The sequence below is a fragment of the Salmo salar genome, chromosome ssa06 (genome assembly GCF_905237065.1).
Source record: "Salmo salar chromosome ssa06, Ssal_v3.1, whole genome shotgun sequence".
Taxonomy (NCBI): Eukaryota; Metazoa; Chordata; class Actinopteri; order Salmoniformes; family Salmonidae; genus Salmo; species Salmo salar.
In genome coordinates, this window is record NC_059447.1 from 19,732,701 (window position 1) to 19,757,491 (window position 24,791).

Here is a 24,791-nt window from a genome sequence, read left to right on the forward strand (position 1 = left end):
GAAAGGAAAAAGCTTCTTCCAGTTCGTGGTGAGTAATCGCTGTTCTGATGTCCAGAAGTTATTTTACGGTCATAAGAGACAGTAGCAGCAACATTATGTACAAAATAAGTAAAATTAGTTACAAACGCAAAAGAAAATTGCACAATTGGTTAGGAGCATGTAAAACTTCAGCCATCCTCTTCTGCACCATATTACACTATTTGGAGATGGGAGAACCTTCCAGAAGGACAACCATCTCTGCAGCACTCGACCAATCAGGCCTTTGTGGTAGAGTGGCTAGACGGAAGCCACTCCTTGGTAAAAGGCACGTGACAGCCGGCTTCGAGTTTGCCAAAAGGCTCCTAAAGACTCTTAGACCATGATAAACAAGATTCTCTGGTCTGATGAAACCAAGATTGAACTCTTTTGCCTCAATGCCAAGCGTCACATCTGGATGAAACCTGCACCATCCCTACAGTGAAGCATGGTGGTGGCAGCATCATGCTGTGGGGATGTTTTTTTAGTGGCAGGGATTGGGAGACTAGTCAGGATCAAGGGAAAGATGAACGGAGCAAGTACAGAGAGATCCTTGATGCTCCAGAGCGCTCAGGACTGGGGAGAAGGTTCACCTTCCAACGGGACAACAACCTTAAGCACACAGCCAAGACAATGCAGGAATGGCTTTGGGACTCAATGTCCTTGAGTGGCCCAGCCAGAGCCCGGACTCGATCGAACATCTCTGGAGAGACCTGAAAATAGCTGTGCAGCAACGCTCTCCATCCAACCGGACACAGCTTGAGAGGATCTGCAGAGAAGAATGGGAGAAACTCCACAAATACAGGTGTGCCAAGCTTGTAGCGTCATACCCAAGAAGACTTGTGGCTGTAATGCTGCCAAAGTTGCTACAATAAAGTACTGAGTAAAGGGTCTGAATACTTATGTAAATGTAATATCTGTTTTTATTTTTAGTCCATTTGCAATAGAAAATTACATCTGTTTTTGCTTTGTCATTATGGGGTATTGTCTGTAGATTGATGAGGTAAAAAAGCGATTTAATACATTTTAGAATAAGGTTGTAACGTAAAATGTGGAAAAAAATCAAGGGTTCTGAATACTTTCCGAATGCACTGTATGTTATGAATTATATATTGTGTATATTACACCTTTACTGTTGGAGCGTTCTAAATTAATGTTACACTTCAACAGTTTGTTGGAAACTGCTCTGCTGTGTGGATTGTAAGCGACATTGCACGAGCATATTCAGAAAAGGAATCATGGGATATTTTAGACAGCACCGTTAGCCTCTTTGGACCTGGGGGAGAATGTCGAAGCATCAGTTTTATCTGCACCAAGACAGACTACATTGATGAGAATCAAAAGGCTGATGCACACACCTGTATTTTGCGCAGAAATGAAACAACCAAGAAGCAAGTGAGGGACAAGTTCACCAAAAAAAAAGAAATTAAGGTAAATTACATCTGACATAAAGGAGCATTCTGTGGTTTGTCAACATGCACATATGTTGTAGTGGTGAATATATAGAAATTTCATGGAATTCCATGAGAGCAAGATTAGTAAAGATATTCATTACACATATTTGTTGTCTAATAAGACAACAGATTGAGGAATTAGGAAAAAGGGTTCCAAAAGGGTTCTTCGGAGGTCCCCATATGAGAACCCTATTTGGTCACAAGTAAAACCCTGTTTGGTTCGATGTAGAACCAATGGGTTCCATGTAGAACCCTCTGTGGAAATGGTTCTACATTGGACCCAAAACAGTTCTACTTGGAACCAAGAGGGTTCTACTTGAAACCAACAAGGGATATTCAAAGGGTTATCCTATGGGGACAACCAAATAACCATTTTAGGTTCTAGATAGCACCTTTTTTTCTACAATTGCAGGTACCTTTTTTATTTATGATAAGGTGAGACAATTGTCAGTCATATTCTTCTAAATCCAACTTTTTATTTTATTAATTTTAATTAGTTGATGCACAACTGCTTGCATGAGCACAATGAATATATATTTTTTGAGTTTGCAAAAGGTCAGTGTGTGGACATTATTTAATTTGCTGTCATTCTCTCTTAAACACCTTTCAGAAACACTTCAGTGGGGGAAAGGATTTCCTTCAGGTGTTTACTGTGAGTTCCACGGAATACCAAAATAAAAATTATTTGCAACAAGAAGAGACAGGTACGATAACTGAACATATTTTTGATTCTACGACATACAGACAGATATCGAATTGTTTCCTGTTATCATATGCTTATGCTTTCTTTGAGAATATTTGTGTGTATTGTATTGTGTTGTAAACTGCTTTACATAGCAACACACTTCACCTAAGCAGCATACCTATTTGGATATTACCTGTAGTATCTGTCAAAATGAAACATGCAATATATCTTAGTCAAGAACAACAAAACTTAATCCAAGTGTAACCTGGAACAGGGTTTCCCAAACTCTGACCTGGGGCCTACCCTGGGTGCACGTTTTGGTTTTTGCCCAGCACTACACAGCTGATTCAAACAACCAACTCATCAAGCTTTGATTATTTTAATCAGCTGTGTCGTGCTAAGGCAAAAACGTGCACCCAGGTGAGGCCCCAAGACCAAGTTTGGGAAACCCCGATCTAGACCATATGATAGTCAATAAGGCATGTTCTTGTTTTCTGAAAAATATTTTGGGTAGTGTGCATACCTCCAGCATGCTAAGCTATCCTCATGTCCTCTGAAATATTTCACTTTATTGAAGAATATCTTTCTCTTTTGAACACTACTAAGTGCTGAATCCTGACTTAAGATTTGTATGCATAGTTAATAGTTAATCAATAAATTAGTTAATCAAACTGAAACAGAAATCTGAAAATGAAATGATAGACTTGAATCCAGGATCAGTAATAGCATCAAAATAACACTGACACCAACCAAAGGAAGAAATATATACATTTTTTTAACTGATGTTGCAGAAATACCCAAACTTCAGGAATTTCTCAGAAATCTCAATGATCGTCGCACAAAGATTTCAGATTATGTTTCTGGAGCCTATGGGATCCTCTCTCTGATACAAGGAGCCAAAAGCAGCGACATGGTATTGTACTTCCAGCAGAACAAATTCTCGTAATTAACACTCTCCTTGCATGTGAATAAATGTATTACAGTGCCGTGAAAAAGTATTTGCCCCCTTTCTGATTTTTGCATGTTTTTTTATACTAAATGTTATCCGATCTCCAACCAAAACCTAATATTAGATAAAGGGAACCTGAGTTTGCTATAACAAAAAAATATATTTATTTTATTTAATTAACCAAGTTATACAACACCCAATTCCCATGTGAAAAAGTAATTATCACCTTACCCTCAATAACGGATTGTGCCACCTTTAGCTGCAATGACTGCTACCAAATGCTTCCTGTAGTTGTTGATCAGTCTCTCAAATCGTTGTGGAGGAATTGTTTTCAAGCAGGAAGTGCTGGTTTCAAGTCCTGCCACAACATCTCAATTGGGATTAGGTCTGGACATTGACTAGGCCCTTCCAAAACTTAAAATGTCTTGCTTTTTAACCATTTTCATGTAGACTTGATTGTGTGTTTTCGATCATTGTCTTGCTGCATTACCCAGCTGCACTTCAGCTTCAGCTCACAGAGGAATGGCCTGACATTCTACTATAGAATTCTCTGAAACAGAGCAGAATTCATGGTTCCTTCTATTAAGGCAAGTCGTCCAGGTTCTAAGGCAGCAAACCATCCCCAAATCATCACACTACCACCACCATGCTTGACCGTTTGTATGAGGTTCTTGCCTTAATAGAATTCTGTTCTGTATCAGATCATCTCATCCCATCAATCTGTGAGTAAATACAATTAGAAGTGGGGTAAATACTTTTCACAGCACTGTATATTGATTATGTTGAGTTTGGATTTCAGACAGACATCAAAGAAGAGGTGTGCCAGGTTCTGGAGGAGAGGCTCAAAGATGAGATCAAGTCCATTGGTCAAACTATGGATAAGACTTATACGGCTTTTGAACAATGCCTCTCAAAAGGAGTTAAACAGTCTGAAGAATCATGCGAGAAATTAATGAATAAAGTGATAGCACCAGTAAGCTACTTAAAAAAACTTTAATAGCTACTTTTCACTCTCACCCTATTTACGTGCTAGTCAGTTTTTGTTAGTGCCAGAAAAGCTGAAAATCAAGAGACTCAACCAGGATTCCAAAATCAAATGGTTTACATCTAGTAACTCACATTAGCTTGAGATAGATTCAGACTGAAGTGAATGGGAGAGTAATCTCTCATGGACAGACTCACGTAACATAACTGATATTGGTAGCAGACTGGAATACGATGACAAATGAGGTGATTGTTCTGGTGTGCAGATATTTCATCACTTATCATTTGGGCAAATCACAATTTTGCAGGTGTTTACGTATTTAACATTTCAGTGGGGGGGGGGCATTTGGACCATAGACCTGCCCGGGGGCTTGGAGTTACCGCTCTACTTCTTATCGTTCTAGTATGTTTTTTTTAACAAGTCTGCCCCCAGAATTAAAACAAGCATTGGATGCAATTATGCAAGGTATCAGTTATGGGTGGGAGAGTGATATTTACCATCAGGCTAGTACCAAAAGAATACCTAGCAAAACATGGACCTCTATTGCATGTTTATCAACCTCAAAGGCTTTTGACACTGTTAACAGGGAGGGGTTATGGAAGATCTTCTGTAGTGGGTACATCTCTGAAGTCTTCCCCATCTCCAACGTCATCAAGCTAGGATGTATGCTGTCATCCCAACCCTGCTGTATGGCTGTGAAATTTGGAATCTGTACAGTCGCCACATAAAACAGCTGGAAACATTCTGAGATCTATTATAAAAAACATATATATTTCACCTTTATTTAACCAGGTAGGCGTGTTGGCTTTGGGGATGACCAGTGAGATATACAGTTGAAGTCGGAAGTTTACATACACCTTAGCCAAATACATTTAAAAACTCAGCTTCACAATTCCTGACATTTAATCCTAGTAAAAATGAGAATGTGAAATGTCAGAATAATAGAGATAATTATTTATTTCAGCTTTTATTTCTTTCATCACATTCCCAGTGGGTCAGAAGTTTACATACACTCAATTAGTATTTGGTAGCATTGCCTTAAAATTGTTTAACTTGGGTCAAACGTTTCAGGTAGCCTTCCACAAGCTTGCCACAATAAGTTGGGTACATTTTGGCCCATTCCTCCTGACAGAGCTGCTGTAACTGAGTCAGGTTTGTAGGCCTCCCTGCTTGCAAACTATTTTTCAGTTTTGTCCACAAATGTTCTATAGGATTGAGGTCAGGGCTTTTGTGACCAAGCTTTAACTTCCTGACTGATGTCTTGAGATGTTGCTTCAATATATTCACATACATTTCCTCCCTCATGATGCCATCTATTTTGTGAAGTGCACCAGTCCCTCCTGCAGCAAAGCACCCCCACAACATGATGCTGCTACCCCCATGCTTCACGGTTAGGATGGTGTTCTTCGGCTTACAAGCATCCCCCTTTTTCCTCCAAACATAACGATGGTCATTATGGCAAAACAGTTCTATTTTTGTTTCATCAGACCAGAGGACATTTCTCCAGAAAGTACAATCTTTGTCCCCATGTGCAGTTGCAAACCGTAGTCTGGCTTTTTTATGGCGGTTTGGAGCAGTAGCTTCTTCCTTGCTGAGCGGCCTATAAGGTTATGTCGATATAGGACTCGTTTTACTGTGGATATAGATACTTTTGTACCCATTTCCTCCAGCATCTTCACAAGGTCCTTTGCTGTTGTTCTGGGATTGATTTGCACTTTTCGCACGAAAGTACATTCATCTCTAGGAGACAGAACGCATCTCCTTCCTGAGTGGTATGACAGCGGTGTGGTTCCATAGTGTTTATACTTGCGTACTATTTTTTGTACAGATGAACGTGGTACCTTCAGGCATTTGGAAATTGCTCCCAAGGATGAACCAGACTTGTGGAGGTCTACAGTTTTTTTTCTGAGGTCTTGGCTGATTTCTTTAGATTTTCCCATGATGTCAGCAAAGAGGCACTGAATTCGAAGGTAGGCCTTGAAATACATCCACAGGTACACCTCCAATTGACTCAAATGATGTCAATTAGCCTATCAGAAGCTTCTGAAGCCATGACATTTTCTGGAATGTTCCAAGCTGTTTAAAGGCACAGTCAACTTAGTGTATGTAAACTTCTGACCCACTGGAATTGTGATAGTGATTTATAAGTGAAATAATCCGTCTAAACAATTGTTGGAAAAATTACTTGTGTCATGCACAAAGTAGATGTCCTAACCGACTTGCCAAAACTATAGTTCTTGAGCAAGAAATTTGTGGAGTGGTTTAAAAACGAGTTTTAATGACTCCAACCTAAGTGTATGTAAACTCCCAACTTCAACTGTACCTGCTGGAGCGCGTGCTACGGGTGGGTGTTGTTATCATGACCAGTGAGCTGAGATAAGGTGGAGCATTACCTAGTAAAGACTTATAGATGACCTGGAGCCAGTGGGTCTGGCAACAAATATGTAGCGAGGGCCAGCAGATTAGAGCATACAGGTCTCGCAGTGTTGGGTGGTATATGTGGCTTTGGTGACAAAACGGATAGACTGCATCCAGTTTGCTGAGTAGAGTGTTGGAAGTTATTTTGTAAATGACATCGCCGAAGTCAAGGATCTGTAGGATAGTCAGTTTTACTAGGGTATGTTTAGCGGCTTGAGTGAAGGAGGCTTTGTCGCGAAATAGAAAGCCGATTCTAGATTTAATTTTGGATTGGAGATGTTTAATATGAGTCTGGATGGAGAGTTTACAGTCCAGCCAGACACCTAGGTATTCAGAACCGTCCAGAGTAGTGATGCAAGTCAGGCGGGCTGGTGCAGGCAGCAAACGGTTGAAAAGCATGCGTTTAGTTTTACTAGCGTTTAAGAGCAGTTGGAGGCCATGGAAGGAGTGTTGTATGGCATTGAAGCTTGTTTGGAGGTTTGTTAACACAGTGTCCAAAGAAGGGCCAGATGTATACAGAATGGTGTTGTCTGCATAGAGGTGGATCAGGGAATCACCCGCAGCAAGAGCGACATCGTTGATATATACAGAGAAAAGAGTCGGCCCGAGAATTTAACCCTGTGGTACCCCCAAAGAGACTGCCAGAGGTCTGGACAACAGGCCCTCCAATTTGATACACTGAACTCTGTCTGAGAAGTAGTTGGTGAATCAGGCGAGGCAGTCATTTGAGAAACCAAGGCTGTTGAGTCTGCCGATAAGAATGTGGTTTATTGACAGAGTCGAAAGCCTTGGCCAGGTCGATGAATACGGCTGCACAGTACTGTCTTTTATCGATGGGAGTTATGATATCGTTTAGTACCTTGAGCATGGCTGAGATGCACCCATGACCAGCTCGGAAACCAGATTGCACAGCGGAGAAGGTACGGTGGGATTCGAAATGGTCAGTGATCTGTTTATTAACTTGGCTTTCGAAGACTTTAGAAAGACAGGGCAGGATGGATGTAGGTCTATAACAGTTTGGGTCTAGAGTGTCAACCCCTTTGAAGAGGGGGATGACCGCGGCAGCTTTCCAATCTTTAGAGATCTCGGACGATATGAAAGAGAGGTTGAACAGACTGGTATTAGGGGTTGCAAGAATGGCAGCGGATAATTTTAGAAAGAGTGGGTCCAGATTATCCGGTTGCAAGACAAGGTCTCCAACTTGGAGGTACTGCAGAGAGCAAACAGCACCAGCATTGAGGCCATAAAGACACCGCTCTGATGGACTGGCCACACCGTCAAAACCGTCTCCCAATAAGGATTTTATTTGTCGAGCTGCAACAAAGGCACCCAAAAAGCGCTTCAAAAACAGCCTTGAGCACAACCTCAAGTTCTGCAAAATCCAGCCCAGCCATCTCAGACATGTCCTCTATCTGATCCACCTGGCACTCCAAGACTTGCACAGCAGTAGGCAACTTCGAGTAGGACAGAAGCCATCGAACTGCAAATCTTCATTTCCGCAAAACAGGACCAACAACACCAACAGAAGCACTTGTCTATCCCGCATGACTCAGTCTGCACTTCAAAACATGGACTCCTGGGCCACTCATGAACACAGAATAAACCAGTGACATGCACAAGTCGTCATTATCCAAACCAGACATGAGTGGTAGGTTATTATATACATGAAATGACTGTGTTGAGTGTCTTGATTTTCAAATTTCTCTGACAATAGCATGCATTGGCTCCCACAGACATAGGCTTGCATAATACTATGCTGTTAAAAACATTGAACATATTTTCTTTTTTATTCCCAGAAAGGGAAAAAAGGCAGTGGATATCATAAAGTTCTGAAGTCTTTATGCAAGAATGGCGGCGTCTACAAACCAAAAGGGAGAAGGGAAATAAACCTTAATGAGAGTTTAGCCTCATGTATGAGAAGTCTAATTGATGAAAAGTTTAAGACATTTTTCCCGTAAGTCATTTAATTGTTAGTAAAACATTTTTTTTTAAACACAGAAATTCAATCAAATCTGGTAACCATTCTTCTGATTTGGACATATTGTGTTTCAGAAACGAGGGCAAACATGGCCCAATCATGGAGCAGATTGATAATTTCACCCTTGACACAAACAGCTTGTTTGGGGAGCACCCGGAAGTGTCACTGCATCTGACATTCCTCAAGACAGAGGTATGATTTTTTTTTATTATTATGAAAATGCAACATTACCATACACCCCCCCACACATACATACATACTGTACTGTGACTTCAGAGAGTATTCACACCCCTTGACTTTTTCAAAATGTTGTTGTGTTACAACGTGGGATTAAAATTGATTTTATTGTCATTTTTGGTCAGCGATCTACACAAAAAAAGTTACATTTTATAAAAAATCTTTCAAAAATAAAACACTAGTTGAGTATTCAACCCCCTGAGTCAATACATGTTAGAATCACCTTTGTCAGCGATTAGAGCTGTCAGTCTTTTTTTGGTAAATCTCTAAGAGTCGGATTGGGGGGGCAGATTTTTTTTGGGTGCCAGCGCTACAGACGCTATATGGGTCTGTTAATACAGCACAATTAAAGTCCCAGTGCGCTACTTTTGTAAAAACAAATATAATAATAAAATTGCAGCACCCTCAGCACACTTACTTCACGCGGCTATGGTTGTTGATCATTGCTAGAAAGCCATTTTCAATGCATGGCATAGAGTTTCAGGCCGATGTAAGTCAAAGCTGTAACTAAGCGACTCAGGAACATTCAAAGTCGTCTTGATAAGCATCTCCAGTTTCCTGCTGAAAGGTGAATTTGTCTCCCAGTGACTTTTGGAAAGAAGACTGAACCAGGTTTTCCTGGTTAGGATTTTGCCTGTGCTTGTCTCTATTCCATTTATTTTCATCCCCAAAAAACTCCCTAGTCCTTTACAATGACCAAACTCATAACATGATGCCGCCACCACCATGTTTGAAAATATGAAGAGTGGTACTCAGTGATGTTTTGTGTTTGATTTGCCTCAAACATAACGCTTTGGATTCAGTACATTTCTTTGCCACATTTTTTACAGCATTACTTTAGAGCCTTGTTGCAAACAGGATGCATGTTGTGGATTATTCCAGGCTTGATTTTTTTCACTCTGTCATTTAGGTTTTATTGGAGTAACTACAATGTGGTTAATCCATCCTCAGTTCTCATATCAGAACCTTTCAACACCATCAAATTGGCCTCATGGTGAAATCCCCAAGTAGTTTTCCTCTCCGGCAACTGAGTTAGGAAGGACACCTTTTTGTCTTTGTAGTGACTGGTGTATTGATACACCATCCAAATTGTAATGAATAACTTCACAATGCTCAAATATGCTTTTTTTCATTTTCACACATCTACCAATAGATGCCCTTCTTTGCGAGGCATTGAAAACACTCCCTGGTCTCTGTGGTTGAAATGCAGTACTTGATTGAGGGACCTTACAGATAATTGTATTTGTGGGATACAGAGATGAGGTAGTCATTCCATAATCATGTTAACCACTTTTATTTAACACATAATGAGTCCATGCAACTAATGTGATTTTTACTCCTTGCCATAAAGGGGTTGAATACATATTGACTGAAGACATTTCAGCTTTTCATTTTTTATTAAAGATGCAATATGCAGAAATATGTAGAAATCCCGGTTGCTATTTCCCGGTTGCTAAAATTTGAATAGTTTGCCTAATTTCAGTTTATGTGAAAAAACAAGCAGTAATTGTGCAGAGAATTCACTGTACCATCTAAACTGCTGTGAAATGTATTTTCTACAGTGGCTTGCGAAAGTATTCACCCCCTTAGCATTTTTCATATTTTGTTGCCTTACAACCTGGAATTAAAATAGATTTTTGGGGGGTTTGTATCATTTGATTTATACAACATGCTAAATATTTATTGTGAAACAAGAAATAAGACAAAAAAAAACAGAACACTCTACAAAGTCAGTACGTTGCAGCAATTACATCTGCAAGTCTCTTGGGTTATGTCTCTAAGCTTGGCACATCTAGCCACTGGGATTTTTGCCCATTCTTCAAGGCAACATTGCTCCAGCTCCTTCAAGTTGGATGTGTTCCGCTGGTGCACCTCAATCGTTAAGTCATTCCACAGATTCTCAATTGGATTGAGGTCTGGGCTTTGACTAGGCCATTCCAAGACATTTAAATGTTTCCCCTTAACCCCCTAAATGTTGCTTTATCAATATGCTTAGGGTCATTGTCCTGCTGGAAGGTGAACCTCCGTACCAGTCTCAAATCTCTGGAAGACTGAAACAGGTTTCCCTCAAGTACTTCCCTGTATTTAGCGCCATCCATCATTCCTTCAATTCTGACCAGTTTCCCAGTCCCTGCCGATGAAAAACATCCCCACAACATGATGCTGCCACCACCATGCTTCACTGTGGGGATGGTGTTCTCGGGTGATGAGAGGTGTTGGGTTTGCGCCAGATAGTGTTTTCCTTGATGGCCAAAAGGCTCGATTTTAGTCTCATCTGACCAGAGTACCTTCTTCCATATGTTTGGAGAGTCTCCCACATGCCTTTTGGCAAACACCAAATGTGTTCTTTAAGCAATGGCTTTTTTTTCTGGCCACTCTTCTGTAAAGCCCAGCTCTGTATGGTGTACAGCTTAGTGGTCCTATGGACAGATAATCCAATCTCCGCTGTGGAGCTATGCAGCTCCTTCAGTGTTATCTTTGGTCTCTTTGTTGCCTCTGATTAATGCCCTCCTTGCCTGGTCCGTGAGTTTTGGTGGGCGGCCCTCTCTTGGCAGGTTTGTTGTGGTGCCATATTCATTCCATTTTTTAATCATGGATTTAAATGGTGCTCTGTGGGATGTTCAAAGTTTCAGATATTTTTTTATAACCCAACCCTGATCTGTACTTCTCCACAACTTTGTCCCTGACCTGTTTGGAGAGCTCCTTGGTTTTCATGGTGCCGCTTGCTTGGTAGTGCCCCTGCTTAGTGGTGTTGCAGACTCTGGGGCCTTTCAGAACAGGTGTATGTATACACTGAGATGTGACAGATCATGTGACACTTAAATAGTCCACCTGTGTGCAATCTAACTAATTATGTGACTTTTGAAGGTAATTGGTTGCACCAGATCTTATAGCAAGGGGGGTGAATACATATGCACGCACCACTTTTCAGTTTTACATTTTTTTGAAACAAGTAATATTTTTTTATTTCACTTTACCAATTTGGACTATTTTGTCTATGTCCATTACATGAAATCCAAATAAAAATATATTTAAATTACAGCTTGTAATTAGGAAAAATGCCAAGGGGGATGAATACTTTTGCAAGGCACTGTATAACCAAAAATAATGTATTTTGAGATATTTGAAGCTGGTGTACAAAACCGAAAGTAAAAGACTCAAAAATAGAAACTTAAGCACAGGAAGCATATAAATAACTTAGGCACAGTAAGTATAGAAATGTCTTAGGGCACAGTAAGCATAGAAATGGCGCACATAGAACCAATCTACCGCTTCTTAGACTTGCTTTCAATGAGAATGACAGATCTATAAATCACATCTCTATTTGAATTTGGTAGGTTCATCTGAAAAGTTAAATATTACATCTTTAATTTAGAAAATGTTCTACAAACAAAATTCCACTTTGACATTATGGGTGTTGTTTAAATCAGTCTGTAACACAACAAAATGTGGAAAAGGTAAAGGGGTGTGAATACTTTCTGAAGGCGCAGTACAAAAATACATTTTTTAAGGCAAAAAGTTAGCCGTTGGAGATAGTCATAAACAAAACAATAGACTGTAAACCACTTGTAATTTGGGTGAACTATCCCTTCAACTTAAATGAGGGTCTTCTTGACCATGTTTTTATATCTTAAAGGAAACTGAGTTGAAGGCAAAACTAATCTGTGACCTCCGTGAGAAAAAAAAGAAATTATACTCCACTTTATCCGAGTCAATCAAGGACTCCATGCATCGATGCTATATAAGTAAGTCTTGAAATTAACAATGTGGGTCTATATATTTTTTGGGGGTTATATTTTATATATTTGACAAAGGAATGAATTTGGCCCATAGAAACACATTCGTAAACTCATGCAAAAAAACACGATATCTCTAGCTTAAACTAACAGATTTTGTTGGGGATTTTTTTATTATGTTACATAGATTGATTAACAATTTATTATCTGAGATAAGGTATTGGGGCCTAGTCATGAAAATTACAAGGATATTTGGGAAGTAACATGTTTTCTAAGGTATTTAGAATGTATTAATAGCAGATTAAGTAACAATGGTTATGGAAAAAATATGATTACTGTGTTTTAGGGGCATCAGAGCAGACAGGAAAATATGCTCTGAAACGGATGAAAGATGAGCTACATCATCACATGAAGAATAACAACATTTTCCAGAAGGCCAAGGAAGATATGCTGAAATGTTTAACCAACCTGAAGGTTTGGCACATTCAGGGTCGGATTACCGAACGGGCATGCAGGGCACTTGACCAGATAGCAAAATGTGTAGAATAGCAGGAAATTAGCTTTAAAACTGCAAAATGTTCTCAGCCTCATGGAAAAATGTGAACAAAAGCATGAGATTAGCTGTAAAACAAATGCTTTCCTCTGTCCGATGGCAAAAAGTGTAGAATTGCAGGAAATTCATTTTAAAACTGTAATATTTTCTTTTAGTTTCATGGACACATTTGACAGTTTAAGTTAGAACAATTTAAACCATCAAAACAAAAAGTACATATACGTTTATCTAGGGGAGTGTTTTGTATTGACAAGCCTTTCTTATACGAGCTTCGATATTGCTTGGATAATACAATATGTAAATATGGTTCTGTCCCAAAAGTTAATTAAAACAGGCAGTAGGTGCACAGTTTTATTACTTTCAGGATTGTTTATCAGTTGGTACCACTTTAGTTCAAAGCTTTCTAAATGTGCTGATTCAAAAGCATTACGGTAATTGCTGTATCAGCTGAGTCATATAGATGGAGTTAAAAAAGGATTTGACATGGTACTGTATATAACATCTCTTTGCAGTAGCAACATTGCAAGCACATAATACCTTGCATAGATGCTATTTTGGCATCGGCACTGGTTTCCAGCCCATATTGCCTTGAATAGCAGCATTTGGCGTGTATGTTAGCATTCAAATGAAGTTTTGTAATGTCTGTATATGTAACAACACTTCAATTTAAAACAGCAGATAGATTGATGTTTGCTAATAGTAAAGATAGTATATTGCCTACAGTTGAAGTCGGAAGTTTACATACACCTTAGCCAAATACATTTAAAAACTCAGTTTCACAATTCCTGACATTTAATCCTAGTAAGAAATCCCTGATTTAGGTCAGTTAGGATCACCACTTTATTTTAAGAATGTGAAATGTCAGAATAATAGTAGAGAGAATGATTTATTTCAGCTTTTATTTCTTTCATCACATTCCCAGTGGGTCAGAAGTTTACATACACTCAATTAGTATTTAGTAGCACTGCCTTTAAATTGTTTAACTTGGGTCAAACATTTCAGGTAGCCTTCCACAAGCTTCCCACAATAAGTTGGGTGAATTATGGCCCATTCCTCCTGACAGAGCTGGTGTAACATTTTCAGATGGGTTTAGGTTAGTACTCTACTTGGGATCTGCATGTTTCCACAGGGCACCATAGCAAATATGTTTGCACATGCTGAATTTAGATATTTGCGGCTTGAAAACACACCAAAATACACTCAAGAAGCACCTAGTTTAAGAACACCTGGTGCACAGCATTTAGACATGATTGTGGTTAAAGTACAATCACTTAGTATGAGAGTGGACTAAATAATAATTTCTGTCCTACATTAGGAACACATTGTGATGCAGCTGAAGTGTAAACTACAAGAGTCAATGGATCTCTCACTCAAGACCCCCAACAGCGCGTTCCTCCCAGGTAAATGAAAGGGACCAAATGTTTTAGCGACAGATTGCAATTTATTGGGGGGAGGGGTGTCCAAAATAGGGGAGGGTTGTCAAACTTTTTTTTTTGTTGCTTTGGGTTGTGTGGTTTTTCCATTGGGCACAGTGGAGGGTAATTTTTCCCTGGTTTCTTTCATCCTAGCCAGATTTTCTCATCTGCTTGCAAGCACCTCCCCTATGTCAAGGTGTTTTGGTACTTCCCTTATACACTCCTTTTTTACTGTACCACAGGTCAGTATAGTCTACCAGTCTAATGGTCTATCCAGCCCTCTAGCCACCATTCATAGTGACAATAGTGGTAGGTGGATCGTTTGTCCAGATCGACAATAGGCTAACAAGCAATCATACCACATATAAAAACATTCAAAGTGGCATACATTTTTTATATTAATCACCAAGAACAAATAGGAATAGCTGATAGGTAGCTTAGAGGCCAGGTGAATCATTGTACATGGAAGAACAGTAAAGACAGTAAAAACCCTCCCCTATTGATCTTGTTCAAGGACAATACAATTGTCCTACAACACCACAATGCAATGAATAATTGCATTATTGTTTTCAAGTGAGTACAACGTTCTAGCCTACTCTAGGCTGCAGTGAAAATGTATTTTGAATAATGCCACAAAATCCCTGTGATTTGATTGTTTCATTTGGATCCATTGTGGGTCTACTACTCAGTTTATAAGGTCTAGAAAGGCACAGTAGCAGGCCAGTCTGACTGGATTTTTACTTCGGATACTGAATGTGCTGTCTGTTGCAATTCATCATTCCCCCAAATCTTCCTATAATAATGTGGTCACATGTGCTCCAAGCAGGCCCAGTTATTCAGGGAAGCTTAACACACACTGTCTCCTCTCCAATCCGAACGGCTATTCCTTACGCACCTAGAACCTAACGCTTCAATATAGCCTAAATATTGATCATTTAACTTTTTAAATGTATTACCTTTTATATGTGGCATGAACACAACCAGTCACAGTGTTTTAATCTGATTAGGCTATTGTACTCCTGTAGGCATGCGAACGTTCATCCAAAATATAATTCCAGCATCCTCAACATGGCTAGACATTAACCAGGTTTCCATGCAACTGTTTAATGTGAGTAAAGTAGCCTACATGTCTGATAAAAAATGTCACTGATTAAATCAATTATGATGTACTTCACAGGGTGGTGAAAGTGCACAGTGATGAGTTTGATGCTCCTTTCCAATAAATACCAAGGGTCTTATTCTGTTGACATGATGATCGATGCTTGGCTGCAATTTTACAAATAAAAATGATCTTGCACTTTAGTCCATAATAATGTCATCATGTTGTGGGCTGTCCCTGCACTGTATCTGTGAGCTGTTGGCTAGTGTACACGTGTCAACACCAGAGTGGGCACATTCGCTATATCTTGTTGGGGCTAGGGGGCAGTATTTACACGGCCGGATAAAAAACGTACCCGATTTAATCTGGTTACTAATCCTACCCAGTAACTAGAATATGCATATACTTATTATATATGGATAGGAAACACCCTAAAGTTTCTAAAACTGTTTGAATGGTGTCTGTGAGTATAACAGAACTCCTATGGCAGGCAAAAACCTGAGAAGGTTTCATGCAGGAAGTGGCCTGTCTGACAAGGTGTTGTTGTTCTTGCTTCTGTTTATTGAAGAGTCAGGATCTTAGCTGTAACGTGACAATTCCTACGGCTCCAATAGGCTCTCAGAGCCCGGGAAAAACCTGAACGATGACGAGGCAGCCTCAGGCTGAAACACATTATCGCCTTTTCCAAGTGGCCCATCAGAGGACAATGGAATTAGGCGCGTGCCCGATTCGACCCCGTGCAGTATTTTCCTTCGTCTGTTTAGCTAATTGCAGATTCCCGGTCGGAATATTATCGCTTTTTTACGAGAATAATGGCATAAAAATTGATTTTAAACAGCGGTTGACATGCTTCTAAGTACGGTAATGGAATATTTAGAATTTTTTGGTCACGTTATGCGCCATGCGCCCGACCGTGATTTACCATTCTGATAGTGTCTAGAACGCACGAACAAAACGTCGCTGATGGAACATAACTATGGATTATTTGGGACCAAACCTACATTTGTTATTGAAGTAGAAGTCCTGGGAGTGCATTCTGACGAAGAACAGGAAAGGTAAGACCATTTTTCTTATAGGAAATGTGATTTTGGTGAAGGCTAAACTGGGTGGGTGTCTAAATAGCTAGCCCGTGATGCCGGGCTATCTACTCAGAATATTGCAAAATGTGCTTCATCCGAAAAGCTATTTTAAAATCGGACATATCGAGTGCATAGAGGAGCAATGTATCTATAATTCTTAAAATAATTGTTATGCTTTTTGTGAACGTTTATCGTGAGTAATTTAGTAAATTGTTAGTAAATTCCCCGGAAGTTTGCGGGGGGTATGCTTTTTCTGAACGTCACATGCTAATGTAAAAAGCTGGTTTTTGATATAAATATGAACTTGATTGAACAGACATGCATGTATTGTATAACATAATGTCCTAGGTGTGTCATCTGATGAAGATCATCAAAGGTTAGTGCTGCATTTAGCTGTCTTCTGGGTTTTTGTGACATTATATGCTAGCTTGAAAAATGGGTGTCTGATTATTTCTGGCTTGGTACTCTGCTGACATAATCTAATGTTTTGCTTTCGTTGTAAAGCCTTTTTGAAATCGGACAGTGTGGTTAGATTAACGAGAGTCTTGTCTTTAAATAGCTGTAAAATAGTCATATGTTTGAGAAATTGAAGTAATAGCATTTCAAACGTTTTGAAAATCGCGCCACAGGATTACACTGGCTGTTACGTAGGTGGGACGAATTCGTCCCGCCGGTCTCATAGAGGATATCTACGCACATTTTGTTGGTGACAAAACCATCAGTAAGCCTGGAGTTGAAAAACTTTGGAAACCCATTTAACGTGTGTTTTTTTATGTGCACTACGTATTTACACAGCCTTTTATCCGCCACAAGTAAATTGATGGAAACACTACTCTGATGGGAAAATGCTCCAAGGTTTCCCTGAGCTGTTAATTGCCAGCATTTGGCAACTAAAAATGTTAAGCCAATAAATAACAGTTTAGCCGGCCAAAATGTCCAGGAGAGGCTGTCTATCAAAGCCTACACACCGAATTCGTACATCAGCACTATTCTCTCATGCCTTGAGTGCACCTGCACCTGCACCTGCAGAGAGCGAGCAACAGAGGAGCCTTGGCCTAGGCTACTGTTGATTGAGAAGATGGAACCCTTTTTAATTGAAGCAAAACAGAAGTTTGAGGAAAAAGAGTACCTATAGTGAAAAGCCTACAAGGGGAATTTAATATAAGTTGTAAAATTGTAGTGGAATAAGATGAGAAGAATGCAATCTACTGTGCAACTCCCTATTCAGGTAGGAGGCAATTTTGGAACTGAAATGTATTTATAATCATTTGTTTTATCATTATTGTATATCATTGTTAGAGTAAGCCTATTTATTAATCAAAACAGGTTCTTTAAATATGCAAAACCTGTTTGGTTTCATTTTTGGCATTTTTTGGCTAAATTAAATTCAAGCTGCCTTTTTAAAATTGTGTGCTCCGTATTTTGGTTTAAGATAGATTATAAGTAGGTCTATTTCTGTCATTTGTTGAGTATGGAAGTCACTTGCTTTTGTTGGTAATGATTCAATATAGCCTGTTCAAAACTTTTGTGAAGGTTTAAACCAGTTCGCAAGTGTTTTGTTTCATTCTGTTGAGCCATTTTCTTTGGCCAAATGAAATTCCATCTGTAATGCTGTTTTCCCCAATATAATAGCCTGCTCGTATTTTCCTTTGACTTACTTGATATTACGCTAATAGTTTAGAAGAAACTTGTGACTGTTTGGTGTGGCTATTAAGCTTTAGCTGCTGCAAGCCTATGATATGAAGGCAGTGTGCACCAACAGTTGAAATTGAGGTGAAGAATGTTTTAGGCCTACCAAAGTTACTCCTACCAAAGTTACTCCTATAATCTAACAATATATTGCTCATCTTTATACACAATATTCTGATAGAACATTTACGAATTAGCCTCCTTCTGTACTGTATAGGAGATGCAGTAGCCATCTGACATAAAGAAATGCCGGCATATCTCTCTCCATATCTCTCCAAGCTTCTCTAATTTTATATAGCCTATATATTTTTTTATATGAATATCATACAGTGGACACCTAAGCCTATAGGCCTATGCATGTAATGCTCTGATGCATTTAGTGATCAAAATCTGACAGCTAAACCGTGAGCTGGACAATTATTGTTTTAGGAAAGTAGCCTAAAAAACAAGAAATTAGCTATAACGTTTTGCATATGCTATATATTGCAACAAAATGAAGTGTGTCATTTGTTACTGGCTATTTAAGGAAAAGTGAATGTGGCTAATTTTGGCAAATATCCCTTGTTTATTGATTGCACTGGCTGCGCCAAATCGGATCGCAATGCATATGCATGTCCGGTAAATTTCTCAAATGTCCAGTATATTAAAATCTTAACCGCCACGTTGTCCAGCGCCAAATTTTCCTAAAGGTAATCTAGAAACGTGTATATTATATTCATGCAGATTATAGAATATTTGCGAATTGGATGGAAATCTGTAGAGACCCTAAAGTTTCTGGCAAGTGCGCTAGTCCAGTGTCACTTTTATGATGCCGGCACATCATGGTTCACCAGAAGCCCCAAACATCTAAAGAATAAGCTACAGAATAGTGTTGCATATTTTCCTAGTATTTTACAAATGTTCCATCCCGAGAATAACCACTTTTCTCCTGGGCAACCCGGTATTTTCCACCCAAACCATAAGTGTCATTCAAATTCATATTAATATGTCTGGATTTGATTAGAGCTTTAAATCGGCATGAAAATTAAAGTCTGATGCTACCTGAGTCTGATGAGCCAATCATGAAATACATTTTATGAGCCCTACATTAAAAATACATTTTATGAGCCTAAGCCAAAAAATGCCCAAATGATTGGGCTGTTATCCAATACATAGCCTATGATATACAGTGGTTGCTCCTTTAAAAGTTGCATCATTCTGCAGCACACCTTGCGGGCTGCTGCAGCATTCTGTGGCACGTTATCTAATTGTCAAACATTTTCTGTTAATGCAAGTTAGTGCTAGTTTGACCACCAGAGTTCTCTTTGAGAAGCATTTGATAGTCTTCCATATTAGCATACCGGAAAATTTAAAACCCTTTTTGTAATAACATAGTATATGGGATTGATTAAGATATTTGGCTTAATTAATTTGATCAATATTATGGTGTTTCTATTCCGAGAAAAACTAAATACGAAACCTTCCGTTAGGATGAAATGGAAAATATGGTGCTGTACAACGTGACGATTGGCAGTACAGTACTGTGCTATTTAGCTAAAGAATCCCTGTGTCGTGCGGCCAGGGCACGAGGGAGACCGGGGTTTAATTCCCTGACAGGGAGGAAGGAGTAGGCTGTCCTTGAAAATAAGAATTTGTTCTTAACTGACTTGCCTAGTTAAATTCAATCTGGAGTGCCTGCGCTTATAAATTCAGAGCATTGTCAATTTGTAAATCCAGACCGTTTCGTTCTCGGAGCGCACACTGGACGTTTCGGCCAAGGAGCAGGGTTGATTTGAGCATTCTGGCCTTACAATGGCAGTCAAGCACCCAAGATAATGTTGGTTAGCTTGCTAGCTACTTCCAGACACAATGAGACCACTCTGACCATTTTACTCACCCTATCAGAGCTGGGTAGGCAGTTTGTGTTAACCAGAGCGTTGGTGACTGTGCTGCTGGAAACAATTTAATTACGCTTTTTTGCAGACGTTTACTGACACCGGCCATACCGCACATTACACACAACAGAAAAACATAAAAGCCCATAGATGTAGCTATGTTAAAACATAAGGTGATCCCAGAAAGCCAGATGGAGATGTCTAAATTAGACGTTGCGTTCAGTCCTGCAGCAAATGTAGGGACCACAAGTCCATCTTTATTGTGCAATCCTGGTCACTTTTACAATTATGTGTATATGTATTTTTTTTACTGACAAATTAAAAAAATCTATTAATCCAAACTGAGCAGAGGCAATTTGATGAATGGAAAGAGACATCTGGGTTGTTTGGCTGCCCGCATAGGAGAACTGTTTTTGATTACAAGGGGAACCCTTTTTGGTTCCAAGTAGAACCCCTGGTTCCACGTAAAACCCTCTGTAGAATGGGTCCTACATGGAACCCAAAAGGGTTCTAGCTGGAACCAAAAAGGAGTTCTTCAAAGGGTTATGTTTTGGGGACAGCAGAAGAACCACTTTAGGTTTTAGAAAAAAAGGTGCTAAGTGTGTCGGTAAGCCTACAAGGTAGGGAGGGATGTGTTCTGTTTGTCGAGATTGACATAGTCTATTCATTGTGGTGTTGAAAATGCAAACCATGTCGTATGTTTTGTTTATTGGTTGTGTGGCATATTGGCACAGAAACTTTTTGGTGGAAATATTTGTTGCATATACAGAATTTTATATAATTATAAATATGGCGTTAAATGTTGAAAATCTGATTTCCCCCTAACTGATCATTGTCTACAACCAGCTCTGATTGTGAAGTAATGAAACAGACAGGGAGAGTGCGCTCCTCAGTGGTGGTCGGCGAACCGTCAACCGTCTGACCCATGGCATCGACTGTGCCACAAAAGCAAAGCAGATATCCACGTTTAGAAACACAGGGTCTCTACCGTTATTGTTATTTATTGGTTGTAAACATTATTTTGCATTCATTCTATGAAGGGCAAGGGTGTTGAATTTATTTTACAGTACAAGGGGAGGCTGATGTGCATTTTCTTTTGACACCTTGAGTTGGACTGACAATCCATGACATCCACATCGTTTTAAAGTAACAATTTCAATATGAGTGGAATATTTTTACTTAAATATTTTTATGTTAAAAACAGCTTTTCTGTGTTGGAATGGCATGGGCGTACCCGAACAACAGAATGGTGTGGGAGTACACCGTCATTAACAATATTCATCCGAGTAGAACCCTGATTGGCCAGCTCATCCTCCTCATGGACAGTTAATTATAAATATTTAAAATATTTATTTTAAACAACCACTACAAACTTCAGCTAACTTTAGCCACCACAAGCTAACAATCAATATAAGTGATGGGGACATATGAGCATGTTTTGTTTTCTTAAATGGCCAAATCACCTTTAAGTAACAAACAAAATACAGAAATGACCAAGTTGATTTCAGGTGATTTGGCCACCATCTAACATTAATTAAGTTGTAAAATCCTGAACTTCTCCTTTAAAAGCTGATGCTTGCCCTAAATCCTTTATCTTATGCAGATGATGTCACTGTGGAGTATAACAAGATGAAGATGTGCTATGAGAAACTGATGGGTTGCTCTCGTGTCACTCCAAGATTGGATTTCCACACAAATACTACCACATTTGAATCGCAGTCTGGGAATGGAAGGAAGAGTGTGCAGGTATGTTTGTGGGGAGTTGATGAACCATATTTCAGTCTGCAAGTATTTGATCCAATGTACTAGAGTTGCCTGGTCTTTGTTTTTCTGTTACAGGTGCCAACAGGTGTAACAATGTTAACTTCTGAGATTGTAAGTTCTTTGACAACACATAACCGCAAGCCTACGTATAGGTAACTATTGATCACTGAAACTTCCACTACTTTATCATGGCCTTTTCCTATGGTCATGTTTACCACTAACCAGTTCCACACAGAATCTACAAAGACATTATGTCAAGAGTGCTTGAATCTTGATTACATTTTTTTTATTTACAACTGTCACCTTTGCCCTTCGTCTGCCTTGCAGGCTCCAATGCCCCAAGTCAGGTCTTTTCCAGTGCAGTTCCACTGGACTGGTGTTTCTGATGGAAGGGAAGGGAGATGTGGTTTACAAGGTGACTCAATGGGACAGCAGCCTCCTGGGCTCCATGACACCAGCAGGTCCCCTATTCAGCATTGACTGTCCTGAGCAGTGTGTCCGCCAACTGCATCTCCCACACTGTATGTGTGATGGTAAGTGATGCATCATTTCTGATTATAAAATATTAAAATGGGTATGACATGACACTACCACTGAATAATACATAATTTGTAAATAAAAGCATTGTTCTTATTCTGCAGAGAAGGATGACAATTTGTCCGTGGTCCATGTTACTGATGGCAGCATGGAGATTGTTCAGCCACTCAAGACGACTGCTACACATGTGATTGTAACCATCACACACCTCTCCCTCTTTGGCCTCATCAGGGATGTGTTCTCCTTCCTCCCGGTCCGAAGCCAGGTGCTGCTGTTCCTCCAACCACAAGGGAACAGACCCCAGCAGCGCATACTGAATGTTTTTTTGTTGCCCAAAAATGTGCCACTTTCTAAGGTAATATTTACAGTTAAGGAATTCATTCTGCACACTGTTTGGGGGACTGAAAATATCAACCAACAATGCCTTCAGAAATGATTCACACCCCTTGCCTTTTTCCAAGTTTTGTTGTCTTACAGCCTTAATTTAAAATACATTAAATTGAGATTGTGTGTAGGCCAGTGACACTATACCCCATAATGTCAAAGTGGAAATATGTTTTAAGAAATTAACACTAATGAATGAACAATTTTGTTTACCAGACTCTTATCCAGAGTGATGTACAGGAGAAATTAAGGTTAAGTACCTTGCTCAAGTGACATTTCGATTACAGACCCAACGCTCTTAACCACTAGGCATCCTGCCGCACTGAGTTAGTAAGTATTCAATCCCGTTGTTACGGCAAGCCAGGAGTAAAAATGTGCATAACAAGTCACATATTGCATGGATTTTTTTAATCACTACTTCTCTGCACCCCAACATACTGTACATTTATTTGTAAGATTCCTCAGTCGAGTAGTGAATTTCAAACACAGATTCAACCACAAAGACCAGGGAGGTTTTCGAATGCCTCGCAAAGAAGGATACCTATTCAAATCTTCGAATCAATTTGTCACATGCGCCAAATACAACAGGTGTAGACCTTACAGTGAAATGCTTACTTACAAGCCCTTAACCAACAATGCAGTTTTAATAAAATAACAAAAAAATATATTAAAATGAAAGTAAGAGATAAGCATAACAAATAATTAAAGAGCAGCAGTAAATAACAATAGCGGGGCTATATACAGGGGTCACCGGTGTCGAGGTAATATTTACATGTAGGTAGAATTATTAAAGTGATTATGCATAGATAATAACAGAGTAGCAGCAACATATGGGGCGGGGGGGTTATGCAAATAGTCTAGGTAGCCATTTGATTAGATGTTCAGGAGTCTTATGGCTTGGGGGGGGTAGAAGCTGCTTAGAAGCCTCTTGGATCTAGACTTGGCGCTCCGGTCCTGCTTGCCGTGTGGTAGCAGAGAGAACAGTCTATGACTAGGGTGTCTGGAGTCCTTGAAAATGTTTAGGGCCTTCCTCTGACACCGCCTGGTATAGAGGTCCAGGATGGCAGGAAGCTTGGCCCCAGTGATGTACTGGAACTTGAAGCTCTCAACCTGCTCTACTACAGCCCCGTCGATGAGAATGGGGGCGTGCTCGGTCGTCCTTTTCCTGTAGTCCACAATCATCTCTTTTTGTCTTGATCACGTTGAGGGAGAGGTTGTTGTCCTTGCACCACACGGTCAGGTCTCTAACCTCCCTATAGGCTGTCTCATCGTTGTCGGTGATCAGGCCTACCACTGTTGTGTCATCAGCAAATGTGTTGGAGTCGTGCCTGGCCATGCAGTCATGAGTGAACATGGAGTACAGGAAGGGACTGAGCACGCACCACTGAGGGCCCCCATGTTAAGGATCAGCGTGGCGCATGTGTTGTTACCTACCCTTACCACCTGGGGGCGGCCCGTCAGGAAGTCCAGGATCCAGTTGCAGATGGAGGTGTTTAGTCACAGGGTCCTTAGCTTAGTGGTGAGCTTTAAGGGCACTACGGTGTTGAAAGCTGAGCTGTAGTCAATGAATAGCATTCTCACATAGGTATTCCTTTTATCCAGGTGTGAAAGGGCAGTGTGGAGTGCAATAGAGATTGCATCATCTGTGGATCTGTTGGTGCGGTATGCAAATTGGAGTGGGTCTAGGATAGTGGTGTTGATGTCAGCCATGACCAGCCTTTCAAAGCATTTCATGGCTACAAACGTGAGTGCTACGGGTCTGTAGTCCTTTAGGCAGGTTACCTTAGTGTTCTTGGGCACAGGGACTATGATGGTCTGCTTAAAACATGTTGGCATTACAGACAGGGAGAGGTTGAAAATGTCAGTGAAGACACTTGCCAGTTGGTCAGCGCATGCTCGGCGTACACGTCCTGGTAATCCGTCTGGCCCTTTGGCCTTG

General features: G+C 39.9%; 1 protein-coding gene across 7 annotated transcripts in view; it reads left to right on the top strand.

Annotated features, from left to right (window-relative positions):
• The window catches only part of LOC106606551 (nuclear GTPase SLIP-GC), an 83,814-nt gene that overhangs the window by 41,658 nt on the left and 17,365 nt on the right, over positions 1-24,791 (top strand). For 5 of the 7 annotated variants that reach the window (XR_006770165.1, XR_006770166.1, XM_045719887.1 and 2 more), the window contains exons 13-25: positions 1,186-1,446; positions 2,080-2,173; positions 2,946-3,067; positions 3,903-4,076; positions 8,303-8,460; positions 8,559-8,676; positions 12,359-12,467; positions 12,805-12,932; positions 14,327-14,411; positions 21,771-21,913; positions 22,007-22,083; positions 22,259-22,464; positions 22,573-22,823. Coding sequence is in view for 5 of the 7 variants with exons in the window: in XM_045719887.1 (XP_045575843.1) it covers positions 1,186-1,446; positions 2,080-2,173; positions 2,946-3,067; positions 3,903-4,076; positions 8,303-8,460; positions 8,559-8,676; positions 12,359-12,467; positions 12,805-12,932; positions 14,327-14,411; positions 21,771-21,913; positions 22,007-22,083; positions 22,259-22,464; positions 22,573-22,823 (1,926 nt within the window). In the remaining 2 variants the exon portion in view is untranslated. The remainder of the gene's footprint in view (positions 1-1,185; positions 1,447-2,079; positions 2,174-2,945; positions 3,068-3,902; positions 4,077-8,302; positions 8,461-8,558; positions 8,677-12,358; positions 12,468-12,804; positions 12,933-14,326; positions 14,412-21,770; positions 21,914-22,006; positions 22,084-22,258; positions 22,465-22,572; positions 22,824-24,791) is intronic. The other 2 variants (XM_045719889.1, XM_045719890.1) reach the window with 2 other exon arrangements.